Source organism: Eretmochelys imbricata, chromosome 12 (genome assembly GCF_965152235.1).
Source record: "Eretmochelys imbricata isolate rEreImb1 chromosome 12, rEreImb1.hap1, whole genome shotgun sequence".
NCBI lineage: Eukaryota > Metazoa > Chordata > Testudines > Cheloniidae > Eretmochelys > Eretmochelys imbricata.
In genome coordinates, this window is record NC_135583.1 from 23,412,447 (window position 1) to 23,436,583 (window position 24,137).

Genomic DNA, 24,137 nt, shown 5'->3' on the forward strand with positions numbered 1-24,137 from the left:
CTGGTGTCTGACAGATGATTTCCAGATGGATTACTGTCTGCGTTACCATGGCTTATGAAGTGGCTCAGACCACTCCCCCACAGACTTTATGGGCCCATTCCACAGGGCTCAAGCAACATAGATAACTTTCTTCAGCAATATTTCAGTTTTGGACATTTGCAGGACTGCTACATAATCTTCCATGTATATGTTTGCCAAACGTTATGTGATGCAAATCTGGGGAAGTCAGTTCTGCAGTCCTTGTTCAAATAGACTCTGAGCCCCACTTTCTATCACTACTGCTTGTGATTCACCTGAGTATAATACACATCTGCAACCTCTTAGAGGAAAAAACAGTTATTTACTGGTACTGTTACTGTTTTTTGAGATGTGGCTGCAGATGTGTATTTCACGACCCACCCTTTCTCCTTTCTGCATCAGCATTTCCAGCTTTGGGTTCCGATGTGAAGGTAGTGAGGAGAGTCGGGGCACCACCCCCTGTGTATAGTCATGGGAGGGGCTACTCAGCCAGAGAGCATGAGCGTTGCTTTGATGGGTACTGCTAAGTAAAGTTCTCTGGCTTTGATTCACTGGGCACACCTAAGTGGAATACATGTCTGCATCCACATCTCAAAGAACGCTAACAGCTCAGGTATACATAAATAATTCTTTTTTTCTTGGCATACTGCTCTTAGTTACTTTGGTTGTTGCGTTCCCACCACATCCCTCCCATCACTCCATTCCTGACATGCACCTGAGGTGAGGAGAGGGATTGGGTGGCGTAGGGCCACCTATTGTGGCTTTAATCACTCAAGAATTACCATTCAGCAGGGGGCAGGATCCTTTGCTGTCCCTTTAGGACAATTTTTCAGCCATTTTGTCCTGCCAGACTAGGAGCCAAAGATTGAGACCATGGACTGTATAAAAATGGTTTGAAAAGATTAATAATTGCTATTAATCGCAAACAAAATGGCCCAATTTTATGATTACTGTAATGTTTTAATTGATGACATAGTATTTTTGAAAATAGAAAACATTACAAATCAAAGATGAATGTTAACTCTTTTCTTCTAAAATATAGGTGAAGTGATTGTAACTACACCACACAGCCTTTTGAGACTGCTTGAACACCATAGCTTATTATTTCTTAGACTTTGTCATCTTGTTTTTGATGAAGTTGATAACTTGTTCTCTGAAGCTAGCAAACAAGTGAGTATGGTATACATTCAGATAATACATTACTTCAGTAATATATGACTTTAAAGCCTTTAAAGGGGGTGGGGGACAGGGTATAAATATGAAATTTGTATAAAAATAAAAATTACATCCCATGATGTAATGCCCAACTGTGGCATGAATTTAAAAAACAACCACCCCTGGATGTGAAGACATATTACGTGGTTTAAAAGAAAGAAATAAAACCTACTTTTGCTGCTAAATCTCCACCGATTTTGAACAATGGGTTTCTTTTTCAGATAAAGCAAACACTGATGTGGCTTTCTCCCCACACCTCTCTCCCTTCCCTTTCACCTCCATCTTATTCTGGCTGTTCCTCACTACTCTCAGAAGCGTTATGGGAGACCCTCCACTCCCCCAAAGATCAGCTGCTTTTTCAGTGTGGTGGCTACTGTCTCTGAAGAGTAGAAAAGGAAATAACGTAATTTATGGGACTAGCATGATGTCCTCTTCTTAAGTAGACTACTTTTTTTAGACCCTGCTAAAAGGACTCCTCCCCAGTAATTGTTCCATTGAGGTCTCTTCTTTGGATTATGACTGGCAGGCCTCTCAGTCTTCATGGTGTGCCCCTCAGTCTTCATGGCATGCAAGGCAGAAATGAGTTCAACCAGACATTACCACACACCAAATTCAGGAGGTCCAAAAATTTCTGTTAGGAAACCTAAGCTTTTTTACAGATAAATTGTGAATTTGTCTTTTGAAAGACATGTAGACGAGTCCCTGGCTTCTACTCCCTTTTAGAATTCCAGTTTCAGGGGACTTAATTGTTGCGTCTTATACCTCTCAACTTTCTCCCACTCCAGTATTCTCCACGAAAGTATGAGTTCTCTCTTCTGGCGGCTAGATGAGAGGGTAGACAAAGGCTAGCTATCATGAACTTAACGGTGCAAAACTCAAGAGTCTTCTATCTTAATTATTTCCTAGAAGCAGGCCCTTATACCCTGTCAATATGCATGGTTGTTTGTTTTTTTCCCTAGCTCTTTATAGGAGGGGAAGTGTTTTCCAGGCAAAGGAGCCTTTTAAACTTCCTATGAGCAGACGTAACCTTGCAGTTTTTCTTTGGAACTGGCAATATTGGTCATTGTTCTTGCTCAACAAAGCAGGATCCCCAGAGAGAGACTCTTGCAGGGTGTGAGCCTGTCTTCCTATGTTTGTATTGAAGGAATTGTGGAGTTCTCATAGTATCCAGATGCTAATCTCTCTTTAAGGCTAGTATACCAGAAAGTGCTATGAGGTGAGGAGGTCATTTCTCTGCTTAGGTCCTGCTGTGACTGAGGATTCTTCAGTCAGAAGTTTTCAATGGAAGTGGAAGGCAGTATATCTTTAAAAGGTCTCTGTGATAGAAAGATGGCAGAGAGTTTCAAGAAAGAAAATAGCTTTTAGCGTGGCTTAGCCAATTCTTGAGTTTTCTGCACATAGACTTCTTTGGTACCTAATTACAGATGTACAAGCAAGGTATCCTTAGTGGGTCCATGTATCAAAGACAATTGGGATTGCCTTTGCCTACTATTAAAATTGTTCTATAAATTTCTAGACTTCATAAGTTTATATCCTTTAAAAATATCATCTCATAATTCCCACTTTTGGTTGGGATCTTAATGTGTGACATGTTAGTGCTTTCTAGCCCTTAAATTTCTGGCCTTCTGAAGTACTGTCTGTTGGACATGAACCTTTCCCTCATTTTCTATTCAAACTGCCACTGCTGGCAGTGGTCTGACCTGGGCATCATTGTGAACAGCTCAGTGAATTGAATGTAGATGAAAAAAGCAAAGAAAATGTTAGGATCCATAGGGAAGTGGATGGAGAATATCACAAGAAAAGTGATAATGCCAGGTATGGCCCCAGAATATTGTGTGCCGTATTTGATACCTCATCTCAAAAAAGATATTTCCACAATATGTGGTGGGAAAAAGGTATGACACCCTTGTATTTTCTTGATTCTGAGGTGTCACTAGGGGTACATTATTGTTCTGTACTGCCAGAGTGGAGGACGGACTTTTCTGATAAAATGTTGACAAACCTTTGCTACTCAGAAGCATCTTTTTCCACTCAAGGAATCATGGTCCTGATGGAAATTGGGAGTGGTAACACTTGGGGTATTTCATCTATTTTTTACACCGTAGCATTATAAGTGTTTCATATAGTGAAATGTATTGGAATGTGTCTGCACCAGTTTAAATGTCAAAGTTAGTCAAGTGAAAGTGAAGGGTCCCAAGTTGTCCCTGCTTCCTAAAAAAGCACTGAATTATATGGACATGTTTTTCCCTGTCTCAAATTCAGGTTGGTTCAGCGCTGGCCTGTTTTGTCTCCTGTGTGGGTTTTCCTGTGGTAGCAGCATGCCCCAAGCTCACCTTACTTCACCACTGTGATGTTGCATATGCATTCTCTTGTCTAGCCTCCGGGTGGCTCCCTCCACCTTGCTAATTACTTGTTCTTGTCCACTATTAACTATCTCCCTACTAGAACTTCTGTGTTTGCTGAGCCGTGTCTTTGGGGTTTTCAGACCCTTCTGGAGTGTCACTTGCCACTCTGTCTTGGCCTCCACTTTCCCCAGACCCCAGTAGCTCCTGTCAAGATCATCCTTTTCTCAGTAGCTTTCTCTGAATGGACCCTCTTACGGTCTTTTTTTGTTTTTTGTCGAAGGAGGACCCTATGAGATGCTGCCCTGGACAGCTCTTTAACTTCTGGAGACCACCACAGACCCAGATTCCTACCGTGGTGTAGGTACATATCACCATTGCTAAACACTGTTTGGTGGTCCTGGAGAGTAACGTGAAGCTTTTTCTTCAATAAGCAATAGCTTTTTTATTAACAGGGTTTTAGAAGGTGTCTCAAGGATAGGCTGTAGCAGAGCCATACTGGTTCTTTCCCATTTTTGAAGATATCCTTTTTGTCCTTTTTGAAGCAGACCTTTTATTGACAGTTGCTTCTTTAGTAGGATTTGTCGTAGGTTTGGATAAACCATTCTTTTGAGTCCTTGGGAGAAGTATTGCTTAAATTTTAAAGGGACACCAATTTGAAGACTAATCAGTTTCATCAAATGAATTTGGAATAATTTCATGTCTCTGAATTATAAAGGTGTCTTAGCTTTATGGACTTCATGGACTAGTACATGTGTACTAGAAACTTGAAAAGAGTTGATTCATCTCTCCACACAGACTTTTGTGTGGTAGTAATAGTTTGTCCTGTAATATCAAAAGATGCCTTTTTCTAACAAGATTCTCCAAGTGGCTCACTAAAGTAAGACTTCCACTTAGCTTACTGTTTGCTACATCTGTTATCTGTATTGATTATGGGCTTGTGTACACAGTGCATTAGTCTGCACCAGAGGAGAGCAAATTTTAGTGCTCACTAGCGTGTTGCGCACTAACTGTCCCATGTGGACCCTGCTGGTGTACACTAAAAGTCCCTCCTGATGAGTGCTAATGTAGTCTCAACACACACTTGGAAACTTTTAGTGTATGCCAGGAGGGTCCACATGGGACAGTTAATGCATGACATGCTAGTTGCGCACTAGAATTTACTTCCCTCTGGTGTGGACTAAAGCACTGTATAGACAAGCCCTATTCCTGTTTATAGGCTGAGAGAAGAGGGACTTACTACTAGGCAGAATTATTCACTGGTAATATTTTGTCTTTGTACTCTCTTCCGACATACTAAATATTCACTTTCCCCTCTGTTTCAAGATGCTGCTTTACACAGTATTTGTACTATAAGAAATAGCCCTTCTTGCTTTGGAAGTATCTAACAGGGAAGAAGTGGATTGGCTGGTGCTTATATATGAATAACAATTCTTTTGCTTTCTTGCTTGATCAATGCTGCCTTCCCTAACTTTTTCTGATCACAGAATAGAACAAAAGAAAACTTGCCAAAAAGAAATTCGTACTCCTGTTTTACAGATATTTACTATATTAGAGTATTACAAGAAAACAATTACTGTTGAAGAGCGGGAATCAGCACCACATCAAATTGTTGCTGTTGGAAATCATTGGAATAAACATATAGAACATTTAACAAGAGAGTTCATGAATGATCCTTACGTTGTGATAACAGCTATGGAAGAAGCTTCCATATATGGAAATGTGCAACAGGTAAAAATCCAGAGATTATGCTGTTCTTCCAGGTTAAAGTTGTATAGTGGGATTCTTTACCTTATATTTAGTGACAGTTTGCATTACATTGACAGGTTATGTATGCACATGTATCTATTTTCGTTTGCTCAAAAATAGGAAAACATTCTATAGTTTTACCATAGTAGGATGTAGAAAAGATAACAAGGGAAGTTTATTTTAGCAATGGTAACAGAAGACTATATGCAAAAATGTGTATGTTTGGTATTTAATCTGAGATTTTAATAGTACAAAGTCTGTAGATGGATTGTTTAAAATTTCTACAGCTGTGCTTTTTTGGGGCTACGTGCTACAGATAAGGTCTTTCATTATTATTTATGACTTAAAAGTTTGTTAGGGTAACTTTATTCTTCTGGCCGAAATTCCCCCTGCACTTTCAGTTGTATGTAGTATTCACTCCCTATTTTCTAACTTTTGTTTTTTCTGTTTTATTTATTTAGATATGATACATGGGGGAGGAAATGTCTATCCAGAGCGCTAGACACCCTTAACATAATTTTAAAAATACAATATCATAATATCAGCTTCCCCCAACGCAAATAACCAACAGTGACATTAAATCAAACAGTATCTCAAGATATTTACTAGGGTTGTCAATTTAATTGCAGTTAATTCATGCGATTAACTCAAAAAAAAATCACAATTAAAAAAAATAATCATGATTAATCTCAGTTTTAACTGCACAGTTAAACAAGAGAATACCAATTGAAATTTATTAAATATTTTGGATGTTTTTTCTACATTTTCATATATATTCTGTTGTAATTGAAATCAGTGTATATTTTTATTACAAATATTTGCACTTTAAAAACAATAAAAGAAACAGTATTTTTCAATTCACCTCATACAAGTACTGTAGTGCAGTCTTTTTGTCTTGAAAGTGCAACGTGCAAATGTAGATTTTTTTTTTTATGTAACTGCACTCAAAAACAAAACAATGTAAACTTCAGAGCCTGCAGGTCCACTCAGTCCTACTTCTTGTTCAGCCAATCACTAAGACAAACAAGTTTGTTTACATTTACAGGAGATAATGCTGCCCTCTTCTTGTCTATAGTGTCACCAGAAAGTGAGATCAGTTATTTACGTTGCACTTTTGTAGCCGGCATTGCAAGGTATTTATGTGCCAGATATGCTAAATATTCGTATGCCCGTTCATGCTTTCGCCACCATTCCAGAGGACATGCTTCCATGCTGATGACACTTGTTAAAAAATAAAATGCGTTAATTAAATTTGTGTCTTTACTCCTTGGGGGAGAATTGTATGTACCCTGCTCTGTTTTACCTGCATTTTGCCATATATTTCATGTTGTAGCAGTCTTGGATTATGACTCAGCACATGTTTTTCATTTTAATAACACTTTCAATGCAGATTTGACAAACGCAAAGAAGATACCAATGTGAGATTTCTAAAAATAGCTACAGCACTCGACCCAAGGTTTAAGAATCTGAAGTGCCTTCCAAAATCTGAGAGGGATGAGGTGTGAAGCATGCTTTCAGAAGTCTTAAAAGAGCAACACTCCCTGATGCAGAAACTACATAACTCGAACCATCAAAAAAGAAAATCAACCGCCTGCTGGTGGCATCTGACTCAGATTTTGAAAATTAACATGTCAGTCTGTACTGCTTTGGATTGTTTTCGAGCAGAACCCATCATCAGCATGGACACGTGTCCTCTGGAAGGGTGTTTGAAGCATGAAGGGACACATGAATCTTTAGCGCATCTGGCACGTAAATATCTTGTGATGCTGGCTATAACAATGTCCATGAGAACACCTGTTCTCACTCTTAGGTGATATTGTAAACAAGAAGCAGAGAGCATTACCTCTTGCAAATGTAATCAGATTTGTTTGTCTGTGCAATTAGCTGAACAAGAAGTAGGACTGAGTGGACTTGAAGACTCTAAAATTTTACCTTGTTTTATTTTTGAATGCAGGTTATTTTGTACATAATTCTACATTAATAAGTCCAACTTCCATGCTAGAGATTGTACTACAGTACTTGTATTAAGTGAATTGAAAAGTACTTTTTCTTTTGTTTTTTTACAGTGCAAATACTTGTAATAAAATAAATATAAAGTGAGTATTTGTACACTTTGTATTCTGTGTTGTAATTGAAATTAATATATTTGAAAATGTAGTATACATTCAAAAATATTTAAAATAAATGGTATTCTATTGTTATTTAGCAGTGCGACTAATCGTGATTAATTTTTTAATTGCTTGACAGCCCTAATATTTACAAATACCAGCAGTTATCCATAACCTGTTCCCCAAAAACCTGGATGAAAAGATGGGCATTGAAGGGTTCCCTGAAAGTCAGCAAACTTGGGATTTTTTGGATCAAGGCGAACGTGAATTTTAAAGTTGAGGAGAAGAGACTGAAGAAGAGAATGTCCGCTAGTAGCTCCCTCTTTTATACTGAATGTCTGCTAGTAGCTCCAGAGCCTCTGCTGACTGTCACTGCATATTGTTATGTGGGGTTATGCAAGGTGCAGTTCTGTCCCAGATTTGGTTTCATTTCAGGGAAGGAGTTGGCATACTTCAAGTGCTTTCTAGGTTTAGAGGTATTATTAATTCCATTGATTTTAAAAATAGGAAATGTCACTTGAATCAGTGATATCTCCAAAACCATAATGCATTCTAAGTGTACCTTCTGTATATGAATAAAAGTGATGTTTGTATAGCCTGTGCACAGTTGCGACAATTGGAATGAGCTGAGGTGTTCTTACTTACAGTTCGTAGATCGGAACATTTTGAGGATATCAAGCAACTATTGTACATAGTATAGATATGCCTTAATTGTGTGTAAAATAATGCATTATCTGTATAGTTACATAAATAGTTATGATACAGAGGTTTCATTGGCATTAATCTTGGAGGTTAATTAATAGAAGGGCAGGTACGGTGGTCAAAGGTGCATGATAAATCAATTTATCACATGCATATTGCCTTCGATTATGTGGGTGAGTTGTGGCTGTGTGTCTACCACATATGTATTTATCATGGCAATATTGCTACTAGCTAAACCATCTTATTTATAACAACTCTAGGATTAGATAGGTGCAGCTTCATAACTAGTATTGATTTATGCTTTTTGATTCAGGTAGTATTAGTGCAATATATAAATGCACAAAATGCTCTGAGAGAGAACAGATATATAGCAAAATCTTTGTATGTTACGAGGCTGCTTTGTTCTACTTGACTTTATTTTGTCACTTTTATTAGGTGGTGCAACTTTGCTTGAACTGTGAGAGAACCTCTGTATTACTCCAGATACTGGATTTTACTCCCAGTAAAACTCAAAAGACCCTGATTTTCACTAATTCTGCGGATGAAACAGAAATGGTCTATAAAGTGAGTGCTACAGATATTTAACTATTAACCTATAATGTATGTACTGATATGGAATGTGTTTTAAGTAGCAAGGTACAATAAGCTATAGTAATATTGTCTTGGCTTCTGAGCAGAGAGAGGAAGCGTTTGGACTTCTGGAATGGGTTTTTTCACTTCGGGAGAGAAATGATACTCTCTCCTCAGTTCCTTTGCTCAAACTTTCCAAAGGCTTTTTTAGCCATTTATAAAGTATAGTGGAGATTTCCTAACACCGTCACATAATATCATGTTTTTAGTTGCAAAAGTTTGGCAAAGCTATAAGCCATTCAGGATGAAATTTTCTATGGTGGATCTCACTGAGGTTGACACTTTTTTTTTTATGGCTGTAAGTTTTAGCAAAAGATGTTTCCAAGAATGAATTCTGAGAAAGCGTTTGGTTCTGTTTTGCCCATGTTCAGTTCTTACAACCATTTCACTGAGAGTCCACACAAAAATTTGGCTATGTTAAATCTGTGAAAATTGCAATTTATACATACTCAGTAGAAGTTTGCTAGAGGCTGGCTGGCAGAAAATTTCTCCAGAGATTGTGTCTGCACTGTGTGTGTTGCATCTCCACATTATTTCAGTGTGCCAACTGGACTGAGTATGGTCCATAGCAGGGCTACAGGGACCAAGCAGATCTTTCCTGCAAGTTTTCCTGGACTGAGTGTGGCATCAGTTACCAGAATTCAGAGCTCTCAGTGCACCTTTTGCTGTCGCCCAAGGAGGATGAAGGAGGAGGACACAAGCTAACTTGTTCAAGTGAAAAGGGGTGGAGGTGGCAGAGGTATGCTACGGGATACTTACTGTAGGAGCTGAGGGGGACAAGGACAGATTTGAAGGTATAGGGGCAGTAGAAGCTTGGGGATAGGTAACATGCTGGGGTAGACAAAGCATAAGAATTGATAGCCACACCCCTTCCAAAACCTTAACTAGAACCCAGGATCCCTAAATACTGAGAAATGTTAGGCTGTGAACATGTCAGTTTGGGCCCCTAGAATTAGTGGACAATTCTGACCTTAATTTGGAAGTCCCCATTCTGTAAAATGAGTATAATACTATTTTACCTCACAGGGGAGTTGTAAAGGTAAATTGATTGATGTTTGTGCTGCACTCAGAGGCTACTGTGGGAAGCATAATAGAAAAGCCTATAAGGAAATAAATACTGTATTCAAAGCAGAGTTTGTGTGGCAGTGGTAAATGCAGTCTGGGGCCAAACAGTGAATGTGTATAAGAAGACACATTGAATAAGCTACCTTGTTAGTGATAGCACTGTCTTCTGGAGCACCTAATGAGGCAGGGCCATGTAGTATGTGAACATGGAATTAAAAATATACAAAAGTATGTAAAGGAGGAGTACAAAGGAATATCACAAGCATGTAGGGACAAATTCAGAAAGTCTAAGGCACAAAGTGAGTTCTATGTGTATAGCTATCCAACATCTTGACAGATGAAAGGAAACACGACAAAGTCAGTCAGTGGCGTTTGACAGTAGTGTGGGAGAAGAGCCCAATGTGCATATGGCAGACCTCCCCAAAGTGGCGACAGGTCCACTCGCAAGATGGAGGTCGGAGCACACGCTGCTTCTTGGCTTGCCTGTGACTCAGCCTGGGCTCTCTGATGGCTCTCCATGATGACTGCTCCAGCCTTGACCCAGCTTCTCCAGACCGAGCAGTTGTGGGCAGGGTTTTCCCAGTTGTCAGGTGGGAATGCTGAATCTCTTGAGACCTTGCTTGACCTTGTCACTGTATTGGAGCTTTGGCCTTCCTCTGCATTGCAGGTAGTACTTCAGATGGCCAGAGATCACAGCCTTTGGCAGACGATCTTGAGGCATACGCTCCATGTCTCTTAAAGCCTGCAAGCGTCCAGCATAGACTGTAGGCCAGTTCTCTCGAGGATCTCGTTGTTAGTGATCTGTTGGTTTCAAGTGACTCCAAGGATTTTTCTGAGACTGTGAAGGTAGAAACTGTTCAAGCTTCACTCCTGCTAGGAGTATGTGACCCAGCTTTTACTGCCATAAAGGAAGGTACTGAGGATGCAAGCCTGATAAACGGGCACCTTTGTATTCCCGGTTAGCAGCTTGTTCCAGACACGACGTAAGTTTGCCAAAGGTGACAAGAGCTTTGCCAATTCTTGCATCAAATTCTCTATCAAGGCTAAATGAGCTAGTTAAAGTTGAGCCAAGATAGCAGAAGTGATCCACGTTGTCCAGAGCTTCATTATTGACGTAGATTTTAGGTGGGCTGTTGATGCCCTGTGACTTGACAGCTGTTCTCTTGGTACTGATTACTATGTAAAACTTGATACGTTCATCAGAGAGCTTGTTTATCATGAGTCCCATGTAGCAAGGGACATAAAAAGCAATAAAAAGAGGCTCTATAAATACATTAGGAATAAGAGAAAAAGAAAGGAAAGTGCAGGTCCTCTACTTAGTGGGGAAGGAGAGCTAATAATGGACAATATCAAGAAGGCTGAGGTATTCAATGCCTCTTTTCATTTTTGACTAAAAAGGTAAATTGGGACTGGATACATTAATACAATTAATGACAAGAGGGAAGGAAATATTTAGATAAGTAAAAGGTATTCTAGTCAGCAGGGCCTGATGAAATGCATCTTAGGGACCTTAAGTAACTAGCTGAAACAATCTCAGAACCATTAGCAATATCTTTGAGAAATTATGGAAGACGGTAGATGTCCCAGAGGACTGGAGGAGGGCAAACATAGTGCCTGTCTTTAAAAAGCTGAAAATAGAGGACCCTGAGAATTATCAACCAGTCAGCCTAACTTTGATACCCAGAAAGATACTGGTACAAATTCTTAAGCAAACATTTTGTTAGCACCTAGAGTATAATAGGGTTACAAGGAATAGGTAACATGAATTTGTCAAGAGCAAATCATGCCAAATCAACCTAATTTCCTCCTATAACAGGGTTAGTGGATGGGGGAAGCAGGGTAGATGGGATATGTCTTCATTTTAGTAAGGCTTTTGACACAGTCTCACATGATATTTTCATGAACAAGCAAGGGAAATGTCGTCTAGATCAGGGGTCTCAAACTCAAATGACCAAAAGGGCCACATGAGGACTAGTGCATTGGCCCGCGGGATGCATTACTGACACCCTCCCTCGCTGGCCCCACCCCACTCCACCCCTTCCATGAGACCCCGTCCCTGCCCCCATTCAAGCCCCCTCCCTGCCCCCATGGGGTGCAGGAGGGGTGTGGGGTGTGGCAGGGAGTTGAGGTGCAGGAGGTGTTCAGGGGGCTCAGGGCAGGGAGTGCAGGAGGTGTGCAGGGTGCGGCAGGGGGCACAGGGCAGGGAGTTGGGGTGTGGGGTGCAGGAGGGATGAGGGGTGTGGCAGGGGGGTCAGGGTGCTGGGGTACTAGGGGGACATACTGGTGGGGTCCCATAGGAGTGTGTCCTGGCTCTGGTACTATTCAGTATCTTCATTAGTAACTTGAATAATGGAATGGAGACTATGCTCATAAAATTTGTGGATGACACCAAGCTGGGAACTGTTGGCACTTCGGAGGACAGGGTTAGAATTCAAAATCATCTTGATAAAGTAGATAATTGGTCTGAAATTAACAAGATGACATTCAATAAAGACATGTGCAAAGTACTACACTTAAGGAAAGATCAAAATCACAACTACAAGATGGGAAATAAGTGGCTAGGCAGTAGTTTTGCTGAAAAGAATCTGGGATTTATAGTGGATCACAAATTGAATATGAGTCAATGATGTGATGCAATAATAAAAGGGCTAATATAATTCTGTAGCGTATTAATAGGAGTGTTGCTTGTATGACATGGGAGGTCATTGTCCTGCTGTGCTTGGTACTAGTGAGTTCTTTGAGTGATGATGCTGTGGGTGCTCCACTTCAGGTGTTCATGCATCCCTGTGCTCGTAATTGAAGATTTGTGGTAGCTGTGCCCAGTTGAGTTGCACATGTGTGGTCCCCCTTTCATGTGACCTCGGGGTTATCTGGTGCTGTTCGCCCACCCCCTGCTCAGTTCCTTCTCTTCTGCCTTTGGCTTGAGTAAGAGCAGCTAGCAGCACCTCAATGTCCTTTACTGTTAGCAAAGTTTTTGCTAGTTAGCCGTAGTTTCTTAGTTGTTATAGTTCGTATTCTTCCATGTTAATTTTCTTTCTGATTTGGGGGGGAAATCTTTTCCCCTTAGATTAGAAAGTTAGCTTTCCAGTTGGTGTCAGTTAGAGTAGAAATTTTAGTTTTCCCTCCTGGGGGGGAAATGCTTCTCTGAGGGGGATGCCTGGTTCCCTGGTCTTTAAATGCTGCCTCACCTACAGACTTTCAATACCCGTCTCAGACGGGCACGCTGTGTTTGCTGCCTCAGCAAGACACACATTCCTCAAAAGTGCTTGCGCTGTCACAGCCTAAAAGTCTGGACCAGGAAAGCAAGAGACCTACAATTCAGACTCCTTCTCAGGGAGAAGTCACTCTTTTCAGCCTCTAAGCCAAAAGCAAGGACACCTTCAGGACACAGGTCACCCATGGCCCTACCTCCATGGATCAGACTCAACACTACCCCGCAAAGAAGGTGGCCCAAAAAAAAAAAAAGTGAGTCACCATGCCATCCTGGGAATCAGCCAAGAAACAGCATTCCTCAAATGGGTAAACCCATTGGCACCGACCACACCAACCTTTTCTGTGTCCAAAGTTGTGGGATCAACAGAGCAAAAGACCCCAAGTGGGCTAGCTCTGATACAGGCAATAAGGGGAAACTGAAACCCCATGCCATCAGCACTTCTGCAGATGATGGTGCCACCTAGTGCTGGCACCACTCACTTGGTGCACAAACCGCATCAACAGTGATGCTGCAACAGTTGGTACCAACCGCTATGACTTCAGTGGTACTAATGCCACCAACACTGCAGCAATTACTGTGTCAATAAGACCTCATTATCATCTCGATGCCAGAGCCTCCTATTCTCAGTACCAACATTACTCCAGCACACTTGGTACTAAGCCACCTCATCGCTCTGCCTCGATCTGTTCCTCCATTCTCAAGCGATGAAGAGGATGAAGGGGAAATATACTCCCCACAACATTCTTCCCCCATTCATGTTCTCATCAGACCAGATCCTCTGCACAGGAGATACTCTGCTGAACCTAAGGATCATCACTGGTACGGGCACCCATGGATGCCACCGATGCCCTTTCCGATAGAGTGGCTGTATTGGAGCCCATGGGTGGCATGTCCCCCACAACACAAACTTGCCAGTCCACCCAGAGTGAGCACACTTCAGTCACCTTCACCTTTGGTACTGGGTCCACCCGAACCTACAGAACAGGGGGCTGAAGAAGAGGAAGAATTTTCTGACCCGGAGACGACACTAGCAACCCACTTCTCATCTTCCCTTGACAACTCCATCATGCCACCATCTCCCAATGCGAGAGATGATTTCAAACAATTTCAGGACCTTTATAAGAGAGTTGTGAGCTCACTGGACGTTTCACTAGAAGAAGTCCAGGAAGCATAGCATAAACTCCTAGACATTTTACAGACATTGACCTTGTCCAAAATCACTGTTCCCATGAACAATGTGATTATGGAACCAATTAAATCAATCTGGCAGACTCCAGCAACAATCCCACCTACTTGCAAGAGGTCTGATTAAAAAAATATTATGTGCCTGCGAAGGAAATAGTTCCTCTTGCACCCAACGTCAAATTCTTTGGTGGTGGATGCGGTCAGTGAATGGGGCATTCATAACCTCCAAAATATACCATATGACAGGGATTGGAAAAGACTATCTTTTTGGCCGTAAGGCATACTCTTCTGCCACTCTCTACACCTCAGGATTACGAAGCATTACTCGCCAAGTATGATCACAATAACTACTCCAAACTCTCAGAATTTATTGAATTTATTCCTGAAGAGAAAAAAGAACAATTCAAGTCCATTTTTTCAGAAGGACATCTCATCACCAGGAGTGCATTACAGGCCATCCTGGATTCTGTAGACATGGCAGCCAGGTCCGTAACCACTGCAGAAGTGATGCGAAGGGCTTCTTGGTTATATCTTTCTGGATTTCCCAGAGAGGTGCCATCAGTGCTGGAAGATCTGCCATTTGAAGGACCAAAACTCTTTGCAGCCAAAACAGATGAGTCTCTTCACATGCTCAAGGAATCGAGGGCGACACTGAGATCCCTAGGCTTCTATATACCTGGGACCAAGAAAAGACAGGGTAAATAGTATAACCCATAGAGATTCCGGTTCACTTCTTATACACAGCCCCACAGACAATATTAACAACAGGGCCGAAAAGAGAGACCTACGGGGAGGCGACAACTCCCACCGCCGTCTGCTACGTCTCAACACCCCGCATCTAGACGGCAAATTCGAGACTTTGGTTTGAGGGTCCAAGATTCCCCACTTCTTTTAGTGTTGGAACCACTGATCATCTCCCAACCATTCGGAGATCGTTTAACTCCTTTTTAACCAATCTGGCAGTCCATAACAACACTACTGCTAGTGCAAGAACTAGAATTAATTGGAGCCTACCTCAGTTCTCCTCAGGTGACGCCCTCTGTACCACAGCAACAATTCCTAACTTTCACCAATCTGATCTCCACAACACTAAACAGTCTGCAGGTAACTGCCAGGACTTGTCTGCAACTGATGGGCCACATAGTGGCCATGACTTTCATTGTCAAGCATGCAAGACTACACATATAGTATCTACAATCCTGGCTCCAGACGACCTTTATCCCACACAGGCACAATATAAACGAACACCTCACAAGGCCAAACAAGATAAAATATTCCCAACTCTGGTGGACACAACCAGACACGTCTGCATGGGGTGCCTTTTGTACACCACTCCTAGGTTGGGGAGCACATCTGAACTCTCATTCTATCCAGGGCCGTTAAGTCCCTTCTGCACATAAATATTTTAGAACTATGAGCTGTTCACAATGTGTACTCCCTCTTCTTACCCATCACCAAAGACAAAACCATATAAGTCCTCACAGACAACTTGGCATGCACATTTTATGTAAAACAGATAAGGGGCGGGGGGCAGCACTCTCACACTGCCTGTGCATAGAAGTCATGCAGTTTTGGCACTGGTGCATCACACACAATATCCATATCATAACATCATACCTACGTGGATGCCAAAACACCGCAGCAAATGCACTAAGCAGGAATTTTTCTCAGGACCGTGAGTGGGAACTGGACACATGTGTGCTACACAGTGTATTCAAGCATTGGGAGTTACCAACAGTAGAGCTTTTTGCAACTGCACAGAACACTGAATGTCCTCAGTTTTGCTCCAGAGCAGGGCTGGGCCTTCACTCATTAGGTGATACCTTTCTTATCAAATGGGATGCTCCCCTCCTATACCTTTCCCCCCACCCCGCTCCTGGCGTGGGTGCTTCACAAGATCAGACTGGAAAAGTCCAAAGTTATCCTGATATTCCCCGTGTGGCCTCAACAAACCTGGTTCCCTTACACAGGCAACCTTAATTTTGCCACATCTTCACTTCTTTGTGTTTGACTTTGAAACCTCAACACACTGTTCCAAGGGAGTTTTTGTATGTAATTTCATTTACAGTATGTACATAGTTGCTATTTCAAAAAATGCCTAAAAATAGCAAAAGCACAAGAACACTTATCCACATATAGCATTCCTTTCTGAGCTCCAGCAAAACATTTTTATCTTCATATTTCCAGCCAAGTAGCTTTGGTTTGTCTCATTCCCCAAGAACATTAAAACCCTTGTTTAAGGTTTCAGCTTGACAATCAGTCAGAATTCTCAGGTATCAGTCAAAAATCATATCCCCTAGGCCAGTGCAGTCCACCTGTCATTGCGTGGCTTCACAGGTCTTATTACATTTGAAAATAACCTCTACATTTGAGACAAAACAACGGTGTGGCAACTGTAATCCACTCAAGGATCTTAATCACTTAATCATAATCTCTATCTTCGTGAAATTTGGAGGTATAAAGTAGCTTTTAACGCTTTATGTAGTTGAGATAGGACATTTCAAATAGGTGACTTTTCATTAATTGTTCTTTTATTTTTGCCACCTTAGTTTCATGTTTGACTGCTAGTAAGTGTTTTAAGCCATGTGTGCCAAATCAGTTGAAAAATATTTTAAGTGGAATACTGTTAGCAAAAATGTTGAAACAGAATTTTGTAGTACAGGTTGAAGTGGAATACTAATTCAAGAGGACACCTTTTTAAAAATTGATTATTTCAGTTATTAAAAACGTGCTATTTAAAGAGATCCATTTTCCTGATTGAATCATTTGGCCTCTGGCAGCTGGCTCTATTAGTCATTTGTTTTATTAGTGTCTAGACAGAAAATTACTTGACACATCTGTGCCTTGAGGTATCAAAAAGTAGCAGTGTGTTCCTTTTGACTCAGTAGAGTTTGAAAGGAAAAAATCTGAATGTGTAATAATTACAGATGAAAACAGTATCATTTATTTCAATATTTCAAGATGTTATACATCTCATGAGCATTAATATATCTGAAAAATTGTTAACATATTAGTAGCAGAAAATCATGTACATGCACAGGATGCAATTTTTGAATACTTTTGATAATTTATTTGAGAGATTTTTTTCTAGCTCTAATCAGAATGGAGGACTAAGTCCACAGAAAGTTGAAATCTTCTGTAGAAGCTATTTTTGGGTTACCCATGCACTCAAAAACCATCAGACATTTTAGTTGGTAAGACAGCCCATTTCTTCACAAAAACATTTAAATAGAATTCTGAGCATTTTTATATCACAGGATTGACTTTAAATAAGAAAAACACCACGTTTATTTTAATAAACAAAAAGCCTGTTTACCTAAAAATATTAAACTAAAGAATGATTGAAGTTAGTTACAAAGCAGAATTATTTCTAAATAGAAGATTTTGTGGGTACCCCTTCTACATATGACCCCAGGAGGTATGTAATGTACCAGTAGCACAAGAACATTTTGTTTCAGCTAGAGTAATAGTTGGTAATCAGATTTCATTTGTGTAGTATATTTCTGGAAAAACTCATAACTCTTTTATGTTTCATCATTAGGCAGTGGAGAGTAGTTCCATATTCTGCTTGAAAGTTCACAAACAAATTGAATTTCATTTCAAATATGCCGTAGAGCAATGGAAAAAAAAATTTAGTTCTGGCACCCATGTTGTGTTAGGTAAGTACATTCCTTTTTGAGTTTGTCATTTAAAAATTTTTGGGGTCTTTGCTGTAACGTTGTTTTTAAAGAATATGTCTCTAGACAGTGGTATTTCACAGTTGTTGACTCTGTATAAGAACTCATGGATAAATGTTTAATTTACTTATGTTACTAAAATGAGAAAGCAGCTTAAGAATGCCGCTAAAAGTTTCATTTGCCAATTCTTGGCTATATGTCACTTTCTGTGTGTGGATCATGCACCACTCTAAATACTCATTGCTAGGTTATGCCAGTTTTTCTACAGGAGGCAACTGGCTCTGAATTTTGGCAGTCTGGTGTGGATTAGTAACTCAGATAAAAGCTGCCTCGTTTTCAGTGAAGCTAACTCAAGCTAGGGATCAGAGTAACAGCCGTGTTAGTCTGTGTTCGGAAAAAGAAAAGGAGTACTTGTGGCACCTTAGAGACTAACCAATTTATTTGAGCATAAGCTTAGCTTACGAAAGCTTATGCTCAAATAAATTGGTTAGTCTCTAAGGTGCCACAAGTACTCCTTTTCTTCAAGCTAGGGAAGTTCTTTGGTAGAGTCACAACTTGGGGCCAGGAGGAACTTTTCTTCCCTTTGTCCCTTTTGTTTCACTGCTGGACAACTTTTTATAGTGTACTTATTCTTATTGTCTTAAAGTTGAAGTCTTTTTCCCCTGCATTTTTAGAGCAGTCGTCTTAGCCATTTATGTATTACAAAATTTTCATAGTGGTCTATGCTGAGCCTGGTTGCCAGTGCTCATACAAAAGCTTGTCCTTTTGATTTCCTGGCTTGCATCTGGGCTTCAGTGGTTGTCTCCACACTTTATTTTAACAGAGGGAAAAATCAGTCATTTGGACATCAAGCAATTTGACAGTCAGAATCCTATGCATTCTCGAAAGCACACCTTTGAAAATAAAGGATTACAAAGCTATATTTTCATATACTCGAGAAGATAATTTACTGTGTGGCTTCATTAAGACAAGTAAAGATTAACTGGTAAAATGTCTTGTCAACTATACCTGTAAAATGGGATGAATATCCTTGCTTTTCTTCTACTCTGAAAATAGTATCTTTTCCAAACACATTCTCTTTCTGCTTAATGGTTCTGGAGTCCTGAAAGACATAAAATGTTTTTATAAGAGATTTGTATTTGGCAGTTGCTGGCTTCCAAGAACAATGTAGTCTCTTCCAGGGTGATGCTTTCATGACTAAAATTTCGATATCAAAAGTCTTGTAAAATCATTTAAGTATCTGATACTTGCTGCAGTGTGACTTGCTTTTCCCAATAAATCTTTGTCAGTAGTGCACTGATGAATTGGAACTGACTTCCATCTAGATCAGGGATGGGCAAACTTCTTGGCCCAAGGGCCACATCAGGGTTACAAAACTATATGGAGGGCCGGGTAGGGAAGGCTGTCTCTCTCCAAACAGCCTGGCCTGTACCCTTTATCCGCCCCTTCCCGCTTCCTGCCCCCTCTTGGGACCCCACCCTCTATCCTGCTGCCCCTTCTCCCTGTCCCCTGACTGCCCCGCCTATCCAACTGCCCCCCAGGTCCCTGTCTCCTAACTGCCCTGACCCTATCCACACCCATTCCCCCTAACAGACACCCCGGGACTCGCACACCTATCCAGCCCCCCCGCCCCATCCAACTGCCCCCTGCTCCCTGTCCCCTGACTGCCCCCCGGGACCTCCCGTTCTCTTACCATACTGGAGCTAGCCATGCTGCTGTGCTCCTGAGGCTGCGGGGGAGGGGAACAGTGGGAGAGGGGTCGGGGGCTAGCCTCCCCGGCCAGGAGCTGAGGAGCCGGACAGGACGGTCCTGCGGGCCGTAGTTTGCCCACCTCTGATCTAGATTGACTCTTTCTCAAGTGTCTTTTACGGCAGTTGAGGGATCCATAGTAAAGACACTTGGAAACTCCTCATAGTTTGAGAGGATCTTGCCTCATACCAACCAGGATATCAGAATTCAACAATCCAGGTTCAGATATTAGGTTTATGATTATCAATCTTCAAATTCTTCATTTCTCTCAGATCTCTGGATTGAAAAATACTATGCTTCTGCAGTCTCCCTGAGTGGAGAACCAGAATTCAGTGCCCACCAAAGAAAATGAGACTCTAACCCTGTAGCCTTTCCCCATTAGGCGATGTCTAACATATTTCTTGATATTCTGACCACTAAAACTCAAAACAGATGGGCGCAGAAAGTAATTTTCAGATAATATCCAATTGAGATGCAAGAGAATCACCCCACTTCTTTTTTAGCTCATCGTCTCTATCCTCCATTGCAAAGAAATGTTTTGCAATTTTCCAGGCCATTCAGAACTTCCAAAATTTTTGAATATCATCTCGTGTGCCTTCAGAAGAATGTTTTTTTTATTTACTCTGGATTATTTGTGGAAGCAGAGATGACCAGAGACTTTCATCCAGTCTTACACTAGTCACTTTTCAATTAGTATGCTGTAGCTGAGCTCTGCTAGGTCCACCAAGTCTGAGACCCGGGGGTTAGTAACCCCTGGTGCAGTTTATTCACAGGCTTGTTCCCACCACCGCTTCACCGTGTACAGTTGATCTTTCACCATCTGGAGGCGGGAAGGAGGGAAGAGCTACCTCCCTGCTTCCACTCCCTGTCTTTTCCCTTTCTTTCTGCTCCCCCTTTGACTTTCTTCCCCTGCGGCTTTTACATAGCCCCAGGCTAATTAGGTAACAGCTGTCCCTGCTTCCCTAATTAGGGCCAGGTTATCTCAAGCCAGCTCTGAATCAGCAATCCTTTGCCCAGCACCCTGTCGCTTATGCCTAAAAGTGACCCAGATAATTACCTGTTCTCCGTAGATCTGAAGTTGTTACATTCATTTCATTCTCTCCAAATGGTCTTATATTTCCTCATTTTCTGATAGGTAACAAAAGTTAACCTTGGGCTTCCTTTCAGTCCCAGCATCTGTTTTCCAAGTTCTGTGATCATGCTCTTGTGACTGAGAAAAGGGTAACCAAATTTACCATTGCCATTGATGTTTGCTTTTCGATCAAAACTTTCTTGGTTGAAATGGTCATGTACTTGTAGAAAAGCTCATGTTAGACATGTCAAGATCAACTCAACCTCTAAGTGCAGGTTTTGGTTTGTTTGAGGTTTTCTTTGTTTGTTTTGGACTTTGAGGGGGAGGGAGTGAGCGAAAAGGGGAAACAAGAACTTGCATTCAAAAATAGAAGAAATACAGGTGTATGTCAGAGTGATTCCCATTTTGTCTACAAATTTCTAAAAGCGACAGTTGCTACACCTCTTCATGATGATAGCTTTCTTTTAGGGCACAGACACATAGGAACTTCCTCAAAGACTGCTGCAATTTTTTCTTCTTCAGAGCAGGAATTTCTAGCACCAGAATCGACTTAGCATTCCCAAAGAACATTCATATTTCATCAAGCTTCCTGATTGCCCAGATGTTGAACCTAGATGGGTGTCCATCACAGAAAATATTTTAAAAAGGAGTTTAAGCATTAACTGTCACATGCAAAGCAGCTGCCAAGAAAGTGTTTTCCAAAAACTCAAACTATTCCACAATTGAACTGGAATGTAACAAAAACAGGATGGGGTGAGATACATCAAGCCGGTATAAAAAGCTAAGATCAGAAGCAATAAAATTTTATTCTTGAGTTAGCAAAAAATTGTTCATTCTAATGGAATGGTGAACCCTCATACTGATAGACTGTAGTTGCATCATGTCTCAGGATGAGTGGCAGATACATAAGTGACCATTTCAGATGATAACATCTGTGTGGGACATATCTCAGGTGAATCTTTTTGCCTTTCAATCCAACGAAAAGATTACCAGCTCTTGTTCCAGGCACTGAGAGAAACATCTCTCACAGATGCCTTCTCCTTTTCATTGTAGTATCTTTTTCATAGCTTCCTCTTTACTCACTTTTTGCTTGAATTGTGAGGAAGATCTATGCTAACAAGGATAGAATAATTGTCAATGCTCAGTGCTGACTTTGGAAACCTTTTTTTTCCATAACAGTTAAAGATGTCTTTTAGGATCTGATAAATTGGAAAATGAGTCATGAAAATGCCGGTTTTTCTCAGCCTCCTTCAGGAGCTCCCTCTTCAATATTTGGGTGTCAAAAGATGGAGCCTAGCTGCACAGTATTTGAGATGTTGTAGAATTTGGTTAATCACCAGAAGCTGATGCCATTCTTTTTAATACCTATGAAGAAGTCTACCATGTACCAGCTTATGTACCAACTGACTTGGGAAGCTTTCTTTCGTTGGTGTATAGTAGACCTTACAGCATAAATAACCTATATCTCCTGTCTGTTAATTCCCTCTTGCAGCATTTGAAAGACCTCAATGCAAGCCACTTCCACATTCAGTTTTCACTTCACGGATATGAGTTTAGAGTTTAGTTTATTGTACTTTGTACATATATGTTTCCTGTTTCCTTAAGACAGTTTCTCTTTTGAGGTCCTCTTTGTGAACTCCCCTGGAACAATGGATCCCGTGGGTCTGTGCTTTATTTTGGGCTAAACTGTTTTTGTAATTACTGTGCTGTAAATTTGGAGGAAATGTGTTGAAGTTCAAAAACATCAAGCTGAAAAACTGCTGCTTCAGTTTGATTGTTTGCAATGTTGTTGTAGCAGTGTATTGCCCCAGGATATTGGAAGGACAAGCTGGGTGGGTGAGGTAAAAGGTTGGTCCAATAAAAGATATTACTTCACCCACCTTGTTGTTTCTAATTGAGACACCTTTTCTGGGGATGCAGAAGGGTTAAACCCTGGGCATTGTTCAGCACCTCTGGTATTGGATTATCTATTTTATTTTCTTGAAGCTGTTCTGTAAATGTCTTCATGAAGATCTGTTTGTCATCCATTTTACTTTATATGATTTCTGCTCTTAGATCATTTGTTGCAAACAGCATAATACAGTGACCTCTTCCTCCTCCTCCTCGTTACTATTCTTTTATATAAGTTCAGGGTAAGGAATTGGTCTGTTGAATGGAAAAAGAGAAGACACATCTTAACATACTAAAATTACCTGTGATAAAAATTTGTCACCTCTTCCTCTATCCTGTGTTCTTATTTTTTGGTGTGTGTAAAGTTTCTTGACTGAGAGCAAAGGGTTTAAGTAATACCTGTTGTAAGAATGTTTATGGAAGACAGAAAAACCTTTTACCTTCAGATTCTTGAAAACTAGTCATAACATAGAGGATGAGGGAGAGAACAGCTATAACAAACACAATTACTATTAAGTAATGTGCCTTTTTCTGTAATATTTTATAGTACTTACGCATGATGTGTATATTTCAAATTTTTTTCTTTTACAGTTTTAACTGATGACTGCATGCCGTCCTTGGGAATTACTGATGCAACTTGTGTGGTTCATTTTAGTTTTCCTGCTTCTCCAAGAGTCTTTGGTGTGCGCTTACACAGCATGTCTGATAACTTCCAGAATGTACTAGAACAGGTTTGAGTGGCTTTTAGTGGGCATTTTACTTTTGCTGGCTAGCATTCATTTATTAACAGTAACATTTTGCCACATGACTATTGAAGAACTTCTAAAGCCTAAAAATAAATTTCTTCCACTTTTGCTGAAGGGTTCCTCTGTAGAGCAAGTATATACAAAGGCAAAATCAATCTTATTGCTGACAGAAAGAAATGGATGCCATGCAGTTGGTGTACTGCGTTATTTAGAACACACAGAAGCTAAAATTCCACCGGAACTGTGTGACTTTACAGCGGGGGTGCTTGAGGCTAAAGAAGATATGAAACTTGCAAGGCCTCTTTGTCAGTACCTTAAAAGATCTGGTGTTTGCAAGTAAGAAAATATCAAGTTTATGCTAACAAGTTTACTTAATGTCTTCTGCTTTGAATGACTGTTACTAGTTGTTTGATAATAATTCCCTTTGGAGAATTGTATTCAGGTTAGATTTGCAGTCATGGTTCTTTTGCTTCCATCTGGTGATAAGCATTCTATCATATTTAACAGTAAAAAGTGTTCATGTGCCTCCACAGGACAGCAGATATCTTTGGAAGTTATAACATTACTTCCCTGCCTGCCAACTAGTTTTCCTCTGATAGTGAAGGGGTTGTGTAATAAATCTATTTTCCTTCTGGAAAATAACTGTTAAAATGTTGGTGGTTAGCTCATTGAAGAGCAAAGAACTGGTGGATTCTTTCATTACAGCCCTTTGTGATATTTTTCTTGTAGTAATGATCAGTATTATTGATTTTTTAAAATAGTTAAGTCTGAGAGT

At 40.6% G+C, this 24,137-nt stretch overlaps 1 protein-coding gene across 1 annotated transcript in view; it reads left to right on the plus strand.

Moving 5' to 3' along the window:
- TDRD12 (tudor domain containing 12) overlaps nt 1-24,137 on the plus strand; it is a 119,184-nt gene that overhangs the window by 44,881 nt on the left and 50,166 nt on the right. Inside the window, exons 16-21 of the mRNA XM_077831038.1 lie at nt 1,061-1,188; nt 5,115-5,306; nt 8,570-8,698; nt 17,770-17,887; nt 23,208-23,347; nt 23,478-23,698. Of these exons, the coding sequence (XP_077687164.1) occupies nt 1,061-1,188; nt 5,115-5,306; nt 8,570-8,698; nt 17,770-17,887; nt 23,208-23,347; nt 23,478-23,698 (928 nt within the window). The remainder of the gene's footprint in view (nt 1-1,060; nt 1,189-5,114; nt 5,307-8,569; nt 8,699-17,769; nt 17,888-23,207; nt 23,348-23,477; nt 23,699-24,137) is intronic.